The sequence below is a fragment of the Salarias fasciatus genome, chromosome 16 (assembly GCF_902148845.1).
Source record: "Salarias fasciatus chromosome 16, fSalaFa1.1, whole genome shotgun sequence".
NCBI lineage: Eukaryota > Metazoa > Chordata > Actinopteri > Blenniiformes > Blenniidae > Salarias > Salarias fasciatus.
This window is the reverse complement of record NC_043760.1, coordinates 33644474-33665009: the sequence shown is the minus strand read 5'-3', so window position 1 is coordinate 33665009 and position 20536 is coordinate 33644474. Positions and strand designations below refer to the sequence as shown.

Below are 20536 nucleotides of genomic sequence, written 5' to 3'. Positions count from 1 at the left end.
AGGACCCCAAGCACCGGGAGCGTCCGCCGCCGCACCGTGCCGGCAGCCAGCAGTATCCTGGCTCTCTTCGGGGATTTACAGGCTGGAGGGTTCAGGAGGGAAGCGCCGCCGGGCCGCCGCTCAGCGCTGACAGCAGCCACTAGCGGCGCTCTGTCTCCGGCCAGCCAGCACTAACAGTGCTTCCCCCCTCCACTGGCATTGCTTTCTGCTCCGTTTCCCCCCGGCTAGCTTGAAGCTGGTTAAACTTCATGTTCAGGTCACAACACCTCAGAAGACTATAATCGAATACAAACATTTATTCACAGAAAAAAACTGGTCAACAGAATCATTTCTGGGTCTTTTTTAGCAGTTAATCCAGCGATAAGGGTGGTGGGCTTCATTTTTGGCGCCACATGCTCTGTCCACCTTATACACTGCCAGTGCCTCATATAAACTGTGCTTGACAGCAGAGTAGATTTTACGGGCTTATTATTGGTTCCACGCAGACATTCCCTCGTAAGTAGTGACGTGATGACGTGACAAGAAACAGCAAACAGGAAGTATGAAAGTCATACACAAGTAGAAGAACTGGACTGTCATGATCGGTGTGCCGTTTGACCCAAGCGCAGAGAGACGGAGACAAGATGAGGTTTGCACAAGTTTATTAAGTGCTGAGAGTCACAAGGACTGCCGCCCGGCCGCAGTGCTGCAGGTTGGCTCAAGGTGAGGTTGAGGCGTGGCGAGGTCGAGGCGTGGCGTAATCCCTCACAGAGAAAGGCTGAGCAGGAAGCAACTTCTGCTGCAGCACAACAGACAAGTGAGGATAACGATCCGGCACGGACCAGGTGACTGGGAGAGGTTTAAATAGGCAGGCAGAGAGGCAGTCCCCAGCTGAATGCTATGAGTAATCAGCAGGACCCAGGGAGACTGGGACTGCCCGTAGCCTGCCAGAGCGGAATCCTGACATGGACGGTGGCTGAGAAACACTTTTCAATAAAAACCCTGAGAGAAGGAACACTGCAGAGGAGCGATGGATGCAAATCACCCTACAGCGAGTTCTTCAAAGAGCTGTAGGCTACCAGAGGACCGCTGCCCGGTGTTCTGGATTAACTGGTTCCCATGGTAACGAGTGACGGATTTTTGTAAACACATGTTGGAAACAGTGGATGTTAAAATAAGAATCACAAAAGACTAAAATATAAACTATAAATTTACTGTGGAAAACCGACGTTCAGTAGAACCACTACAAGTTTCAGTCGGGTTTTCAACATCTGTTGGTCACAAGTTAACACGGACACCAGTTAATCTGAAACAGCAACAGGTGGAGCGGAGCCTCTCAGACGGAGGCTAGCTGTGGTCGGCGCATTATGCCTATGATCACAATTTGCCTTTCCCAAATGGCGTTTTAAACGCCAAACGCCGATCAGCGTATTGTTATTTTATAATGAAATACAAATATTCTCCACCCCTGGAGTTCGGTCAGTCAGTAAAAGTTATTGCAATAGCAACAGCCAATCAGAGCGAACCTGGGAAGGCTGAAGCTCTGATGATTTGGTTCTGGAGCAGGAACCAAGAGAACACTTCAGTCCGCATAGGCTGTTCTACTGTCAGCTGAAAGCTGTGAGTCCTTCCACAGAGCACCACTAAGTTCGAATTAGATGGACGGGGAAGAACTTACAATGGTGGGATGGATATGAATATATGATGGATTGATGGATAATTGACAATGGTAAATAATTTTGATTTGTTGATTAAATGAACTTACATATTATGACTTATCTATATTTTACTTGTGGTTTTTGCTACACAGTGGAAGGTTCCTTGAAAATGGACTTTCCTGTGATGTGAATGGAACAGTAGACATACTCAGCCAGTAGGGGGCAGTGTTCACATATTTTGACTGAGTATGTCTATTTTTGCTTTCATGTCACAAAGCAGTTGTCCCAGTATGCAAATCTGACCAAATCTAACGTTTGCTACGATAATACCACTGAGCTCCGGTAATTTTACTGCTACACTTTGCATTCTTTTTATTAACATCCTGTGACTAATTCGAATCTTGTGTAAAGTGTTTTACTGTGCAATTCTACTGTGCAAAATCTTTAGAGTTATTTTTGCAGTTTCAGTGTAATTTGTACTGAATCCAGGTCAGATCAATGGATCTGTACTCATACATGAGACTAATTGGTTTTTTGTAATGAACTGTTGGTGGAGACCACAGATCTGCAGTAAATACAGAACTCTGTTCAGGCCTCCGTCGTCACTGAGCTGAAAGAAACCACAAGAACACAAGGCAGAGATCCACAGCGGGGGCCGGAGAGGTGCTGCGTGGGTTAGGGCTAGAGTTAGGTTTAGGCTCGGGTTAGACTCTGGGTTCGGGTTAGGATTAGGGTGTGAGTTGGGGCCAGCCATTTCTTTCTGATGTTAAGGTTAGGGTAAGGGGCGAGGAACTGCAATATGACAATGAATGCAGAAGTACAAACGTGTGTCTGTGAGTGTGTGTGTTCATCTGAATCGGCCGGACTGCACCCGTCCTGTGACGGACTTGCTGTTTGCTGCTGGGATGTGCTCCATGCTTCTGAATCTAGATCTCGATCCAGTGATACAGAGGATGAAGTCTGTCCAGACGACAGCTTGCTCTTCTCAAGCTGCTTCTTTCAATACAAACCTAGTAAATGCACCCTGTAAACGCCGTGGCTTGTTGTTTTCGTTCACACACGGTCATGTGGTCCAGTGACAGCCTTTCAGTGTCTGTGGGCTGTTCTCCGCCTGTGAGGTCTAAAGAGACAGCAGGAACAGTGAGACTTGATCTTTAATGGAATTCATCCCAAGGTTCCTCATGAAGTCATCACAGTGTAAGAGTGAACACTAACATCGCTGCGACTACAGTCCCACAAATTCACTTGGGGGCAAAACACATGAAGGTGAGCCTTTAACTTCATTATCAGTGATTTCTGGTAGAATTAGTGACTTTTCCAGTGGTTAGGGTTAGGGTTAACCCTAGGGCCATAAAGGCCACAAGCAGCATACTTTGTTCATCTTCAGTCCTCAGTTTCAACCCCGATTTTGTTTTTTATGTCTCAAAAATTGAACGAATAAAAAGCAGTGTTTAGTTGGAACAGGTAAGCTGTTCTGTTCTTGTAGTCCAGGTTCCACCGTTTAAACATCTCTACATTTTAACACGTTCGATTGGTTTGCTGTCCCCTAAATGGGAACCTCCTCTTTAGAACTTCAGAACTACGACTGCACCAGCTGAGAACATCTGAACTTTGACTCAAGTTTCAGTCACAGATACAAAGTTGAGATTATTTTCCCAGTTGCTTCTCCAGAACATTACAGCCACACGTCCGTCTGGTTCCCGTCTTCTTGTTGGTACACGTCCTTGTCTTTCCGCTCACATCTTGCTTGTCCCTCCGCCCGTCCCCCCTCTACTCGTCCGTCCGGCTCCAGCTGACGGGGATCCACTGGGGCTCGTGCTGCGCCTGGTGGATGATGGAGCTCAGCTGCATGCAGGCGTCCTGCAGGTCGTCGTTCACCACCACGCTGTCGAAAAACTGCCGATACCTGGCCTCGATCACCCGAGACGTCTCCTCCAGCTCCACGAAGTCCTCCTCCTGCGCACGGGGAAAGAGACCATCTCAGAATATGGTGATGGGCAAACATGAGCAGAACGGTAAAGCCTCTCCTGATGGACACAGGATCCTGATCCTGAACCTGAAGCAGAATAAACCGGCAGGTTTATAAAGACCATGTAAGAAATGAAAACTTTATTCAGATGTAAGTTTGATTGAGAATACCATCACTGTTGTGGAAACTCAAACACGCTGAAAGTTGTGTTTAGGTTGTTCCTGTCTGTCTGACAGACTGGAGCCTCTTGCGGCCTGATTTTGGCCCTCGGGCCTTATGTCTGACACCCCGAGCCTCCCCTCATATCAGCGTCTTACTGAGAAAGCCCTGTTGACGGTGTAGTTGGTGATGATCCGGGCGTCTCTCCGAGTCTGTCTCAGCCGCTCTACGCTGGGGGCTTTGATGAAAATCACGTAAGGCTTCAGCTTCTTAGTCCGCAGCGTCTGGATGCTCTGAAGGACGAAGGACACGGAGACACGACTGAGCAAGAAGACGTACTGGACAGGACCAGTCTGCTCTGCTCCACAGATTGTTCACATTCAGAAAACCTTAACACAGAGTCCCAGCCTGTCCTGACGTTCATGAACTCTCAGTCAGTCATTACAGCGTCTATCTGAAGGCGGCAGAGAGAACCGTTCTGACAGAACGGGGTCTGGTTGTCAGCCTGTGCCACATCGGTGTGACAGTTCATGTATCTGCCTGCCGTGGCGGCCGGGGCGGGGCTAAGGTCAGAGGTCACGACTGGGAGAGAGCGGACTCACGCAGAGTGGTTAGAGCTACAGCCACATGTCTGGAAGCTAAAACAGTAACCTGCTTTCATCGGCCCTTCAGGCCTCAACTGAGACTTGAACCGAGGACTCCGTCTCCCCACATCAAGACTCGACCCGGCGGCACCGGGCAGGACGAGGCGCCGGCCGCCGGGGCTGGAGGAGGACTCCAACGGTGGAGTGCAGAAGAGCTGTAATTGATGAAAATTCCAGCAGAGGGCGATGATGTTGGTTTCAAATATCACCTCAGGGCAATCAGAACCCATCAGAACCCATTAGAACCCATTAGAACCCATCAGAACCCATCAGAACCCATTAGAACCCATCAGAACCCATTAGAACCCATCAGAACCCATTAGAACCCATTAGAACCCATCAGAACCCATTAGAACCCATTAGAACCCATCAGAACCCATCAGAACCCATCAGAACCCATTAGAACCCATCAGAACCCATTAGAACCCATTAGAACCCATCAGAACCCATTAGAACCCATCAGAACCCATCAGAACCCATTAGAACCCATCAGAACCCATCAGAACCACTTCAAAAAAAGGTCAATTTCAGAGTTTAAATCAACATATTAAATAAATACAATAAATACAACATATTCGTCTGTTGATTTCATTTTAGGAGTTAAAGTTGATCATAAATCAACCAATCACAGCTCCTCCTCTGTCCACGTGATGCGGTCATGTGACAGGCTGGACCAATCACATTACATCTGGTTTACAGAGTTCAGTCTGGAGACGACCTGCTGGAAGCTTCAGAATGCTGTGGGGGACGCTGCGTTAGCTCCGCCCACCATTATATACAGCCAATGAGAACGCTGTGGGGGACGCCACGTTGGCCCCGCCCATCTTTATACACAGGAATCAAAACCTTCAAATGGAAATAAATGCAGAACACTGCCTTGTGAGTGAAACTCACATGTGGCTCGACGTCTACGATGCACATGCGGCCTCGTTTCAGCACTTCATCGATGGCGTCCGTGCTGGTCCCGTACAGCTGGCCTTTACTCTCCCCGTACTCCACAAACCTGAACACAGCCATGCAGAGAGAGGACACAGAGGACAGAAAACGCTGTTAACACTGAACACTAAGTCTTGTCTGTCCATTCTGGACCTTATGCTTCAGCCAACGCAGAACAGACTGGAGGAACAAAACCCGGGGTTACAGAATACCACCAAACACTGATGCTGGTCCTCCAAAACAAGACTCCTCTTCCCGTCCTATCAGCACCTCATTTCTGCTCCCAATGCCGGCTGCCAGAGGATTTCTTTTCTTTCAACCATGGACGAAGAACTTTTTATTCTCGGAGTGGAAAAGCACATTATTTTGTACGATTATGTTGTTATGTCAGTGTATTTTGGGGAGAGTTTCTCCACAACAGAGACTGTGACTCTGTTTCCATTGGCTCTATTTCCACTGGATCCCGGCGAATCAAGAGCTCCACAGCGGAGGCTTATCATCCCCACCAGATGCATCTGGGTTCTGGAGTGTGAGGGGAACTTTTATTTTGGAGGAGCAGCATCCGGTGGTCTGTGGCTCTGCCGGTCCCTCAGGTCCAGCCCTGGCCTGCTGGATGCTGCATGCAGAGAAAGTAGAGCCGCTGTGGGATCAGCTGAGACTCTGCTGCAGCTGCAGGACGTCCAGACACCAACGACTCCTCCTTTCTTCTGGCTTCGAGTGAAGCAGGAGAACTGATTTCATGTGGATTAGAAGTGAAGGACAGCTGAGCGGGAGCGCACCTGTTGTTGCAGACCATGTACTCAAACAGCTCCTTGGTTATGAAGTGGTACTCTCTCCCTGGCTGCTCCCCTGCTCGGATTGGACGGCTGGTGTCTGTGTGGACATCACAAACAGGACAGGACACAAACGGGCTTCATAGACGAGTGCCATGTTAAAAAAGAAAATCATCACTGTACCTTTCCTGTAACTCGAATAATGAAATATATTTCCTGTCACAACATTTCCTGTTTCCTCTTTTTCACAAATTCATATTATGACTAAAATGTGCTGAGAGCCAGTTTATTTATTTAATGTTTAGACTGAGTCTGAGGGCCAGAATGTCACAGAATCTCTCAATACAAACTTTCATACGTTTTGGTTTTCTCTGTGATCAGATGTTGAACCCTAAACCCGAACCCTGTCCAACAGTACCTTCAGGCAGCTTTACACCTGAAGGTGGTTGAATTGAAAAGTGATCCATTAACTAAATGAAACGGCGTGTAGACGCGTTGGTGTTCCCTCTCCGCTGCTTCCACAGGTGAGCACTGTTTTCCTTAGTTTGAGGGATTTACTACCAGGTTAGCTCATGTTAACAGTGAAAACAGCCGCTCTATCCTGGATACAAATATTAATAAGCCACAGTTTGTGTGCGTTCAGCTCCTCTCCAGGTGAATGTAGATGTGTTTATGATGTGTTTATTCTGTCACAGGAACAACCGAGAGTCAATAACTGCAGATACAAGAGCAGGCATCAACAGGAGGGATATAATGTGTGTAATGGAGAGATGCAGCTTCAGTGTGGTCTCAGCTGAGAGTGTGTGAGCTGACGTACGAGGGACGGGGGACTGGAAGGTGGAGGGGTTCAGTTTGATGAGTCTCTTTCTGAGTTCATTCACTCCGACTCCTGTCGCACCTGTCCACAGGGAGAAATGGAGGAGAAACGGCTCTTTGAACACTTTCAACAACAAGAATATTCTCCAGATTGCCTTGAGAAGTGATTCTAACAGGCTGCTTTCCGTTTGATCCCCTCAGTGCTGACAACTCAGACTCACACCTCCGTGCCAAGGATTTAAGATTTAATTCCTGCTATAAGTGAAAATGAATCTTTTTTGCATTTTTACTTCAGAAAGGTTTTGCATTTCCATGGTAAATTTTTGAAAATTGTGTTTTTGTTTTTGTTTTTTTGTTTTTTAATGAAAATGCTAGAAACACTGAAAACCATGCAGTTTTCATGTTGGTCCACCAGGCGGTGCTGTTGTTTGTTTTAGTAATGGAACCACACACACTGCAGAGCGCAATACACTCTAAACCAGGGGTGGGGAACCCTGGTCCTGGAGGGCCGCAAACCTGCATGTTTTCCATGTCTCCCTGCTTCAACACACCTGAATCGATTCAAGATTCATGGCCAAGTCCAGCAGAAAGCCAGATAACGAGCCTCATTGCAATCAGCTGTGTTGAAGCAGGGAGACATGGAAAACATGCAGGTTTGCAGCCCTCCAGGACCAGGGTTCCCCACCCCTGCTCTAAACATTACCAATGGAGAACATGGAGAGCAATACACTCTGAACATTAACAACAGACATTCATATGGAGAGAACTCCAGGTTGGATTGTTGTTACAGTGACAGTCAATTCTAAATCTACCAGGACCAGGAGGATCTGGACTGGAACCAGGACCAGGAGGATCTGGACTGGACAGCAGCGGCTGGTGGTAAATTTGTGAAGTGGAGCGCTTCGCCCCTCAGTTTCAGTGTGTTTATAGACCAGACAGTGATGGACGGCCAAGTCGCTCCAAGCTGCAGCCATCAAACGGCACCCATTGGTTTAATTTCATGTCATTAAAAAAAAAAAAAAAAACCATCATGAAGCAAATATTTGATTAAGGATGACTTTGATTGTTGGTGCATATTCGCTTCAGCCCTCATCAATACACAGAGTTCGAGGTGTACGTGCACATTTTAATCAACTGCAACAAAACATTGAAGAGGTCTGCTCTGAATCCATAAACTGACTGTAAAACATATAATAAAGAATTTACACAACAGATCCTGTCTTTTATGAGAATAAAATGTCTTAAAAAAGAATATACAGGGTATTAACATGGTCAAGGAAAAGCACACTCCCTGTTAACCAACGTAATGATGGAGGGGAAAAAATCCTTCGTCAGTGAACACAATTAGGGAAAATAATCCTTCTTCTGAGCGGCGTCTTTGAGACTGAAGCTCTGATGTGGAGACAGGCCTGTGACTCACCCACGAGGATGATGAGGCGGTGGTTCTCCTGCGGGGGGCGCTGGTACAGGGCCACCTCCTCGTACGGGGTGGCCAGGGCGCCGCTGAGCGGCGAGCAGGAGGTGCAGGACTGACGTCTCTTCCTGAAGGACGTCCTCCTCCAGAGACGGAAACTCCGACGGAAACCGGCTGGTTGAGGCACAAAGCAGCATGTGGTCATCCATAAGTTCAGCAACAGCAACAAACAACAAACAACAACAAACAACAGCAACAAAAACAACAAACAACAGCAACAACAACAGCAACAGGGACGCTCTTTGCTTCATCATTCATCAGTTTGTCATCTGTTAAACAAACCAAACAAACAGCAGTTAATTTGTTTATTCAGCCATACTGCGTGGGTCTTACCCAAATAGATTCCATCAGTAAAATCTGAGTCACGTTCATCTGAAGGAAAAACAAAACAAGTCAATAAATATCTTCTTATAAAAAGACTAGTGCTGTCAGTTTTAATCGCATTGATCACAATTCAATCGCATTGATCGCAATTAATCGTGATTAATTCATGGAGAACTGTCAACAATTAACTTTTTTAAAGTTGAGATTAATTGCGATGAAGAATCTAATCCTCATAAATCAGTCCCAATGTCAGGAAAAAACACTATTATCCTCTAGTTCTTTTCTTTGAACCAATTGGCAGACCTCAATGGATTAATCACGATTAAAATTGACAGCACTAAAAAAGACAGATCGTTTAATCGTCAGTGCATGGCGAGTCCACACAGCGAGAGCAACAAGAATCAAAAATCAACAAATGAGCAAAGAAAAGATCAAACGTAGGAGAATGATGACAGTGTGTGCAAAATGTAAAGTCCAAAAAAATAAGGGATTAAACCGTTCAAACAAACATAAACTATGTAAATGATGTAAAGAAAGACTATAATCAGCACCCAAGAGCTAAAACCAGAGATGAAGTGTGATGGAAATGAATCCTGAACTGAGCTCAGGAAGGAATTTTAAACTGTTAGAAAAGCTCCTTCAGTTTTTCCTCCTATAATGCAACGACAAGTCAGCTGTGAGTCAGTAACAGGTGTCTGGACAGACTTACCTACCAAAGTTTAGTTCTTCCAAATCTGTGGAAAAAAGATCAACAACATCAACTTTCAGGGTTCAGACGGTCTGAGGAGAAAATACTGCAGTCGCATATTTACCGACGACTGGGCGCTGTTCATCACTGTGTGTTTGACTGGCCTCTGGAAGACAAGCCAGGGAGTCATTACAAGATTACACACACACACACACACACACACACACACACACACACACACACACACACACACACGGAGATGGAGTAGGAAGGTTTTTAAAACTCTTTCCCCTGAAACTGCTGTCATCTAGATAGTAGCTAGGAAAACACACAGAGCAGGAGTAAATTGTGCAGTAAATCAGATTAGAGCGCACTGCTCTCATTTAGAGTACGAAGAGCTCATCCTGATGGCTCAACACTGGAGCTGAAGACATTTAACGCACCGTTATCAGGCTGGGTCACTGACGGCAGCAGAGACAACAGAGAGGACAGAACCGTTAAAAGACTCAGTGCACAACATGGATCCAAACTCAAACAGGACTGGTCCACAGCCAATCAAAGTCATCGCAGATGCTCTTAATGACGATGATGATGATGATGATGATGAGTGCTTACAGGGTCGGATGCAGACATGGCCTTGTAAAGGTTGACACCACCACTGCTCCCTCTGTTTGCTGTAGAGAAAGAGAAATAAAACCACTGAAACCTCAGAAGTAAGACGGGGAATTCAAAGCTCCACAGAAAGAGTCAGCCTTCAGAAAGTGGCTTTATGTACATGTTGTTTAAACAACAATACTAAGAGGATGGATAAAGCGAGATTGAAGGAAGAGAACGTAACAAGTATTTGAAAAGAGTAATATATTAGTTTTGTGTTTTCTTGTCACAGGTCAGTTTATCGCATCACTAATGAACGACCCTCCATACATGCAACAAGACAGAAGGAGTTTCTGAAACCGTTTTCTAAAACCTTCCATTGAAAAAATGCATCATGAAAGGTGTATTTCAAAAGAAGGTGAGCGAGGTTTGAGAAACGTACAGTTTTTCACAATTGCTAGAACACATTTCTTGAAAGCTCCATCCATTTTCTCAAAACCTTCAACACACATCCAGAAATCCACACTACATTCACACAACCTCAGACATTTCTGTCAAAATCAAACTATCACCTCAAAACCAGTTCTCCTGTGTTCAAAACCACACTATGTGTTCAGATCTTAACCACAGCAGGTAAAAACATGTTAGATCGTTCATTAGACTCTACATGAAATCACTGAGGACACAGCAGCAGTCCACACTCTGAAACCTGCTGGGTTATTTTCCCAACACATTTTCTGGGTAGCCCTAGATTTTGTGCAGATTGGGTCACTTTTACCCAAAATTAGGTGAATTTTTTTGACCCAGCAGAGTGAGGTGATGATTTTGTGGCTGAAGGGAAGAGAAGAATCACCATTTTGAACATTCCTGCAGCTCCTTCTCTTTCTTGCATCTGGAGACTTCTGGCAACATACAGAAAACTGGAGTCCTGTGTTCTCACAGAGGATTATTGAAATGGCTAAGAAAGAAAAGACATATGACCTCCCTCTCCTTATACTCATGTGTGGCTGTGGCTCAGTTGGTAGAGTGGTTCTCCAGCAGTTGTGAGGTTGCTAGTTCAAATCTTTTCCTCTCCCTGTCAATGAACTGCACTGAACCCCAGCTGGCTTCCAGTGGAGGGTTTGACAGTCTTGCAGGGCAGAGGGCACGTGGGATTACATTTTTAAAGTAACCTTCCCAGACCCGCTGATGAATCCTGACCCAACATCAGGGTCAACTCTTCAACCCAAACGGCTGCTGGGTAGAAATGACCCAGCTTTGGCTCGGTCTCTTTTGGACCCAGCGCTGGGTCAGCAGTTTCACCCAATGTGGGTTATTTTTACAGTAACCCAGCAGCTTTAAGAGTGTGTAGTGCACAGAAAATGTTTATTTTACATATTGTAAATGCATTTAGCAAAAAAAAAAACCAAAAACAAAAACAAAACAAAAAAACATTGAAGTCAAAGTGATATCTAAATTCACTGTCATAACAAAACCAAACAAAACCAAAGCAGATTCCTGCATGGTCCCGGTCCTGGAGATTCAGTCTCAGCATCTTGTCTTTGTGCACACTTGGTCTGATCACATCATTAGAAATATGTGTTCAGTTTTGAGCTGTTGTGTGTAACAGATGACAGCTGTGTTGGAGTTGTGTTCACATTTTGCTGCCAGTGAGTACAATTTTGCAAAAATGTTGTGAAATGTGTTTAGTGACTGAGAATGTGTCTGAGGTTTTGCAAAAAAGAGCAGATGGGTTTTGCAAATTGAGCATAGGACCTGAACAGTGTTTAAGTTTTAGCCAAAAGAGTGTTTGATTTGAAAAATGAGTTTAGGCCCCTGAGAGTTTGGTTCAGGCGGTGGGGTTTAGTGTTTTAGCAATTGTGAAAAACTGTAATTAAGTTGTTGCTTTTTATTATTCTGAATGAATTTGAAATTGTAAACCTTACTCTGGTTTCAAATGAATTGATGGTCCACAACGCCCTCTGCTGGCGACCTGTGAGCACTGCAGCCTGTCAGGACCTGTGTGTGTGTGTGTGTGTGTGTGTGTGTGTGTGTGTGTGTCACCTCTTCAGCATGCTGGCGGAGGGGATGAGTCCGGCGCAGGATGCCGCTGAGCAGGGCAGCTTCTTGGCCTGCCACCAGTGCCCGTCCGACTGGTCCACCACCTCCAGCAGGTCTCCTCTGCTGAACCACATTCCTGCGTCCGGACACGGGATAGAGGAGTCCTGCAGCGGGGAGTAGTCCACCATCGCCCTCATGTACACCTGAGAGACAGACGGGGGGGGGGGGGGGGGGGGGGGCATTATGATGAATCAACCTCCAGGAGAGGTAAAGACCTTTTGTGGTCCCATTTATACAACAAGGTTCTCAAGGGGAAGAGGAAAACTTTCAAGAGTCCGATTACACAACACCGGAGCTCAGAGACGCAGAAAACCTTCTGGAAGCGTTCAGTTTCCATGGTAACGGGAGAAAATGAAAGTTTCTCCATGGCTGGAGTGAATCCTTCGGCACATGTGCCTCAATCATCTCTCTTTCACCTGCATTTACTGTTCTCTGCTGTGAAATGTTCAGCAAACTGAAACGACTCTTCATCATTTGACACACTTCTGTTGGTCAATACATTTACATTCATGGCCGTAACGTGAGAAAGTGTGTAGAAGTTGGAGGAATTTAAATAGTTCTGAAGACACTGGAGATTCAAAGTATTCAAAGAAAAATCATTTGGTTTAAATCTGAACAACAAGACACAATTTTTAAAACCATGTAGATCTAATTCAAATGTTAGAATGTGTCCAGTGGGTGTGAAGCAGGTGTTTTCAACATTACAGTCAGATCCGTATGACCTGGAGGTTTGTTTCTCTCATTTGTTGAGCTCTCATCATTAAACTCATTTCTTCTGGAGCCTGTGGGCCAGAACCCGGGAGCTGAATGACAGCCAAAGCAGCTGATCTCCTCTTCCCACTGCGCGATGTGACGTTGACATAACGTCTAATCAACGTAATTTTTTGACCTCCAAATCAGGTCTTGTGGAGGTGCAGAATGAAAGTTTTTATTACGTCTTTTTTGGACGTCATGTGGAGGTCCGAATCTGACGCTGTGCCGACCTCCAATGCAGAGTTGGTTTTAGTTCAACTGAGCAGTACAGCAGCAAAAGTGCATAAAATTAAAAATTGAATTGACCACAGTCTACCCACTGGGCTTGCATTTGAGGTTCAGGGATATTCTTTCAGTCATTTCAGGACTTCATTACAGACCGGTGAAACACAGGTTTTGAACTTACTGTTCAGCGATCATCAGCTGATCCTGTTGAGCTGTAAGTTCACTATGTATGTAATCTGTAAATAGGAGGGTGACCACGAGTTTTAAGAAAACTACTGGAATTATAGTGCAATACACACGAAACAAAGTGGTGGTTTTAAAGATGTTTGTTTTGTGTTTCACCAAAGTTCACAATTTGATGACATTACGCAATAAATTTAACCGCTTGGGCGGCTCTTTTATTAGACATAATTCTATCTTTACGAGACAATGAAAACAAACAGACTCAAAGAAAAAGAAACACAAGGCGGGGTTAACGTTCACATAAACACTTTTTCAATGGTAAATTTATCAACGTGTCTGGATGTTGAAATAACGTTGTTTTTCAACTGACATATTTCAGCTAAATTTTTAGAAGTCATGATTTTGAAAATACTGACGATTACATATACATCTAAAAAATGTTGATATTTCAATGTTGAATCCACAGTGAGTTTACGACACAACTTCAACCATGTAGTGTCAACGTTGTTTTGACGTTGAATTAACGTTTTTCGTCAACTGACATTATTTCAACTAAATTTCAACGTTTAAGGTCGGTTGAATGCCAGCGGGGTCATTATGACGTCAAAAAAAGGTCCAATAATGACGTCTGAATTTTGGATCCATTTTGTACGTTCTGCGGACGTCTAGATATTGTCTTTGACTGACCGACCCAATAATAATAACAATAATGAGCTGATCTGCACGGCTTCCTGACGTGTTTGGTGGGTTTCTTTAACGCATCATTTCTTTTGTGTGTTCTGATCCACGCTGGGATTTCTGTGATACTTGGTGGGAAGGAGAAGTCGGTTACCGGCTTCTGGCTGCTGCTGGACTGAGCAGGATTTGGAATCACTTTGAACAGGATCGTTCCCCGAGAATTAATCTGAAACAGACGAGGAGAAAGAAACACGTCAGAGAGGGAATGAGTGACTTGATAAAGCATCAGAGTGACTGTATGTCACATGTACATGAGCCAGTCAGTAACTAAACTAATACACGTGATTAGAAATATAAAATACATGAATGAATAATCTTAAAAAGTGTTTGTGCACAAATGCCAGTAAGTCAATGTAAAAGACAACTTTTATCAAATAAATAAATAAACATGTAAAACAATAAAAGAGAAAGAAAAATAACTGACTGAGCTGTGTTAATGAATGAATAATTCAGTTTTACACCAAAGCCTTTGAATGTTGCTTCCTGTCTCACTAAACAGAAACAGACATTGTTCAAACATGACCTGACTCTTAAACTGGAATGTAAACACGTTCCTTCACACTCCTCCACGTTGGGTTTCATTTAGTTCCTTTTGGATTGTAACCTGTTGCTTGTTACAGAGGAACTGCTGAATCCGATGCAGTCTTTGAATCAGTTGTGTACAAGTTATTAAACATCAGGACTTTAGAATAGTTGAAATTTCCATTTCTAAGAAGCTCTTAGAAAAATGTTGAGTCATTTGTTTCTCTGATACGCAACTGGATTGTTAAACTGTAAGTTGTGAAAATCGTTTGGCTAACGTTGGCTACCTTGGTGAGTTGGACAGAGAGACAGCAGCTCTGCAGCTCTGCAAAATCTAACAGACAACCTCAGCGACTTTAACCCCCATATCAATCTCAGACATCAGCCGTTAGCTTGATGCTACCAAAGGCGGCGCTCCAGCCAGCGGTGAGCTCCAGCGAGCCGAACCCACCAGTATCTGGATGACCTGCTCGGGCTCCAGGCCCCCCACCGGGTTTCCGTTCACTTCCACCAGCAAATCACCAGGATGAAGCAGGCCTGATGGAAACACGGATCACAGAGCACGCTGTACACTTTCTTTCCTCTTGAAGAACCAAGTGAAGCACAGTGTGGTGGTCTCCAACGTCTCCCCCTCAGGGTCCTTCAGGCTGGACCTGTTCACCATCTGTCCCAGTCAAGCCAAACAGCGGCTCCCTCCCCCCACCAGTTTCCTCTTACCACTGCGGTCAGCCAGTCCTCCGTGAATCACTCGGGCGATGTAGATGTCTCCAGTCTCCTCATTCCTCTTTATGGTCGCCCCCTGCGTGACAGACAGTCAGCCCAGCATCAACAGCCTGAACGCCACTGTGCACAGAGCTGCAGCTGCTGAGAGGATAGAGGACAACAACAGGTGAGCCATGGAAAACACAAAGGATGAAATGAAAACAACTGATAGTGCTAAAACCTTTCAGAAACAATTTGGACTCCGACGACCCTTGACCTCCATAGAGAGAAACTCTGACAGGGTGATAAGGGGAATCAAACCACAGACGACCTCTGCTCCCAACGGACTTCCTGGATCAAGGAGTACTGTCCGGTCCGGTCCCTCTTCAGGGGGCATAAAGCTTTCTGAAAGCTTAAATCTGTGTTGAACCAGCATCACAATATAAAAGCGGATTTGTCTGAAGAGATCCCAAAGAATGAAGAACGAATGAAAAGAGCTCATCGGTTTTTCTAGGTGGACGAATGAAGTGACAGAAAAAAAGACAGAATGTCTTTACCTTTACAGTGTTGGTGCTCGGACTGACACATCCAGAGTCTGAATAAAGTCTCACAAATATGTTGTCCAAGAAAGGAAACTCGATCACTGGGATCCAGGTGTGAGTCTATTTCCTCATTTCTGTGCTCGAGTGATGTTCTCATGATGATCAGTGTTTTTGTATTCATTGATTTGGGGGAGAGAGGCAGTGGGCTTTACTCGTGCTGCTTGTTGTTCTTCTTCTTCCTCCTGGTCTTCAAGCAGCCGGTGTTGTTGCAGTCTTGGTCTTGAGATGGAGTCCTTGACAGTAAACTGTTGAACCTGGCCTGCCCATTACTTCCGCTGCCGCCCGCCGACTGAGGGGCGCCACGGGAAGGCGCCGACCTCACGCTTCCTCCATTGGCTGGTTTTGGGCTCCGGGGCATCATGAAGCCGTCTGCACAGGAACTGGAAGAAGACGACGAGCAAGAGGAGGAGGAGGAGGGCGAGACGGGTCGTGGGTAAGGTGTGGGAGGTTTGCGGACCGCTTTGGGCGATATTGAGGAAATCCTCGGCGGTGGTGGGGGAGGGGTGCGCTTGGGTCGCGCAGGAGGCGACGGCTCTTGTTTTTTGGCGACGATCAGGCCCTGGAGCTTGTCGACCACTTCAGCCAGGAGGTTGAGCGCCTGGGTGTTGTCCTCCATGCTGCCTGTGATCTTCTCTGTTGCAGCCACCATCTTTTCTCCGAGGTGCCGGACGTCGTGCCCGCTGCGCTCCACACTGCTGGCCACCGTTTGAGCCGTGGACCGCAGCTCGTCCACGCTGCACTGCCTGCTGAACTCAGGAGCGCCACGTTCGGGCCGCTGCCTTGGACTGCGCCACCCGTTGCCATGAGGAGCAGTGGAGGGATGGCCCATCAGCGAACGGTGACGAACTTCCTCTTGCCGTTTGTGATACATGCGGCCACCATGGTGCCTCTCAGGAGAGGGGATGGTGCTGACCCCCTCCTGGTGAGTGGAACGGATGGTTGCAGGGCGGGACGACACTGTGTGGGGTCTGTGAGGGTTCATCCCAGGACAGGAGGAAGTCCTGCCAGGGGTAGGAATGTTCCTGGACGGCCCCCCTGGTACCCCCTTCTTGTACAGGTCCGGAGAGCTGGGCAGGCTGACGGTGTAAGCGGGCACTGGGGGAGGAGGGTAGGCGTAGTCGTCACTGCTGGCTCCTGTAGAGGTGCCTTCGTCCTCATGAGGGTCGTGTTTCTCTGAAAATCAGGTGCAATTTAAGAGACGCACAAAAATGAAAGCAGAAAAATGATCGGTTCAGAGAAATCATCTGTGTTCATATTGGTTGAATCTGGCATGGTTGGTCTGGGAATTTAATGTCAACAAGACCTCTTTAGGAACCAGGGAAGGAGCAGATTGTTCAAAGATCCCTCAAGTGCCATCGAGAACCACAAACATGTGAACCAGCCAATCACAGGGCAGGCTACGAGGAGTCTGAGCCATCGTCATCTCTCAGGAAGTCTTCCTTATGGCATGCTACTGAGGAACTCGTCACATTTTATGACTTCTATGTAATTTATGAAGTTCTCCAACTTATGACCAGATGAATAAAAGCAGAGAATCCATGTATCAAACAGCACAGACAAAGTGAGAAAGGTGCAGTTTCAGAAGTGTGCGATATGCTGAACCAAGATTAAGATCAAGATTATAAAAAGCTGGACAAACATGGAAGGAACCACACCACAAGTGTGAGCACAGCTTGACAGAACAGCCAAGTAATGAAAATGAACAAATAAACAAGAACAGGAAAGAAACAAAGGCGTAAGCAGAATCACCAGGTTTTGTGGATGAAGAGAAGAGACTGATGAACTGAACAAGGTCTTCTGATACATCTGACAGATAAATGAAAGGATGGTCCATCACATGAAAGAATGGATGGATGAATGAGAGCGGTATTGGCAGCAGAGATGGATGGACGGAGCAGCCGAGACCGGCAGCCTTCACAGTGCAGAAGACGGATGGATGACCGACCGATGGACTTCCTTCACCGGTCTTCAAATGAAGAATGAATGGAAGATGAGATCCTTCCCACCGTGAATGGCTTGCTAATCATGACTGAGTGAGAAGCGTCGTCCTCCTCGTCCTCCTCTTACCGGAGCATGGGGCAGGAGCGAACACCGAGGGAGCTGACTGGTTGAGGCCTTTCTTCCAGAGCTCTGCGCTGTAGGGACACAAACAGCAGCTTCCTGTTGACTGATAGCGGGGGACAAAGTGTCCGGCCGGGCCTCCTCCTCCTCCTCCTCCTCCTCCTCCTCCTCGGTGGATGGGCAGAAGCCGGGCTTCACTTTCCGACGCTGACAGCTCCTCCCTTGACCACGCCCTCCTCGCCGGGACGAGGCGTTCCAGCGTGAGTCGGCGGAGGCTGCTCCAGCGGCTCCGGATCACTCCCACACTCTCTCCTCCTACAATTCCCTCATCTCCAGTCTTATTGAAAGGAAGATGGGAAAAAGCATTTATTTTAAGAGTCAGTTTGTTTGGTCTGACAGTGTGACTGAAGCCCGGTTCATACAACAATGTTTTCAAGTGAAAATAAACAAACTCTTGTTGCTTTTCGATCATCTGTTTACACAAGAATGACACTCAGAGTCATTGGAAACTAACCTTTCTGAAAACACATTGATTCCATCTCAGTAGACGGAGGAAAGCACAACTTTTTGAAAATGCTGCTTTTCAGAAAGCCTTTATTGTCATTGCATAACGGGTATACAATGATAATTGGGAGGGCTGCTCCATTTGGTGCTGAGAAACAGATGTGAATAAAAATACAATACAATAAGGAAATGAAAAAAAAAAATGAATAAAATAAAAATAAAGTAAAAACACACCACTCAGGGTACCAATGTTTAGTTTGATGGTTTGGATGAAACTGTTTGAACTGTCGAGACTGTTTTGCTGAACAGATTTTGGAGAATTTAACTTCTTTTGTGTTTATAAAAACTGGACTGGAGAACCCACCTGGCTTCCTCATCCATTTCTCAGTAAGAAAATGGTCCCATGTGAATATAATATCTTGTGCCTGGCCTCTTTCCATGACTTTCTGATCAAGAGAGCTCAAGAAAGTAGCTCAAGAAAGTATCTGCTGCCTTAAACAATGTACACAAGGTATCAACTCAGACCAACAGCAACAAAGATCTTAGTGTTTGGTTCCTGTGAGGAACAGCAATGCAAACCCACAGCAAATAACGGTGGGAAGCTTACAGCAAGCACTGAACTCAGATTTGATCATTTCACCAATTAATTGAAAAAGCTATCAATTCATGTTTTGTCAGTACAAACTTCAACTCAACAGAAAGTGTAGAAGCTTCTCTCACCAGCGGTTGGTTGTTCTTCACCAGACAAACGATCCTCATGGCCTCCTCGTCCTCAGGGAGGTCGTCGGGCAGGGGGGGTAACACGGGTCCGTAGTCGGCCTGCGCCACGCTGTCGTGGGATGACAGCAGAGCCTGAAGGACAGGCCTCAGGGTTAGCGGGTGTTTCCACGGCTCGACGGCCGCAATGTGGCGTGAGGACGGACCTGCATGTGAGGAGAGCTGAGGAGGCTGAAGAGCTCGATGGCTTCAGCTGACGGACGGTGAGTCTTCTGCAGAGCGGCTATGATCTGACAACCAGAGAAACAGACAATTACACACTGAAAGATCCATCCTTAGATAATAGCTGGTACTGCATTATGTTCATTAATATTTCATGGATGGCATCAAATTAGACAGAAATTACTTTGCGAAGTCTCGTTTGATCTATTGAGGAGACCCCCTACAGTAGCTAAGAGCTTTAATCCACAACCATGTGGAGACCATTTAGTTTCATTCTAACAACATCTTTTGGCAACTTCAATCCCAGCACCGAACCTGAGCCGCTTCCAAGCACCACTACTTCTGTCTGCTTGGTAACTGATCCCTACGGTTCACCACCAGCAGCTCTCGTCTCGACTGCAGGGGACATTCTGGATGTGTGAGTGTGTTTCAGTGTCTTCGTGGCATCTTTGTTCCATCACATTGTGGGGAAAGCAAATGTTGAAAGAAGCAAAAGTTGTGGTACCAACAAGAAAAATCCTTGAAATGAAACTGCTGGAGGAACCTGGGAAATGCTTCAGTAGTACTTCAAAAATGATAGCAATCGTATTAATACATTTTATTCATTGACCCCTTCCAGGACAACACAGGTCAAAGTGCACGATGAACCTGTTAAAATACAATTTAAAAGGTAAAGATCAGAGGGAGCTGAGTATCATCCATATAGCAGTGGATCTGAATACTCTATTTACGGAAAATAAGATCAACGGGGAGGCATGACAATGAAGATGAGGCCAAAGACAGAACCCTGGGGAACGCCAGAGGAGAGGGGAGAACCATATTGTTCATGTTGTAGTAAGGTTTTCCACTCCTCCCATCACAGACGACTCATGTCTGATGGTCAGCAGAAACATCCAGAGTGTGTGTGTGTGTGTGTGTGTGTGTGTGTGTGTGTGTGTGTGTGTGTGTGTGTGTGTGTGTGTGTTTGTGTTTACCTCATGTGAAAGTCCAGAGGCGTAAGGCAGAAAGGGGCTTGGTGTTGACCTGTGAAACCGCATCAGGCACTCATAAATCTGCACAGAAGAAGATAGGACGCTTGTTACTGGAGCTCCCATCTCCACCTTTCATCTGCTGTGTTGAGGGGTCACCCTGCTGGCCTCCTTATGACTCCCCATGCCCGGTTCCACTACGTCCAGTGTCCTGTAGACTGTCTT

At 46.1% G+C, this 20536-nt stretch overlaps 1 protein-coding gene across 1 annotated transcript; it reads right to left on the bottom strand.

Annotated features, from left to right (window-relative positions):
- Positions 1-3407: 3407 nt before the first annotated feature.
- mpp4a (MAGUK p55 scaffold protein 4a) lies at positions 3408-20497 on the bottom strand. The gene is made up of 19 exons (XM_030111270.1): positions 20471-20497; positions 20318-20395; positions 19328-19411; positions 19125-19256; positions 15253-15334; positions 14987-15072; positions 14108-14179; positions 12058-12257; positions 10036-10094; positions 9864-9881; positions 9545-9586; positions 9446-9466; positions 8742-8780; positions 8355-8522; positions 6936-7016; positions 6125-6218; positions 5304-5412; positions 3924-4058; positions 3408-3593 (listed from the first exon to the last, which is right to left on the bottom strand). The coding sequence occupies exons 1-19, from the start codon at positions 20495-20497 to the stop codon at positions 3408-3410; spliced, it is 1713 nt and encodes a 570-aa protein (XP_029967130.1).
- Between the last annotated feature and the right edge of the window lie 39 nt (positions 20498-20536).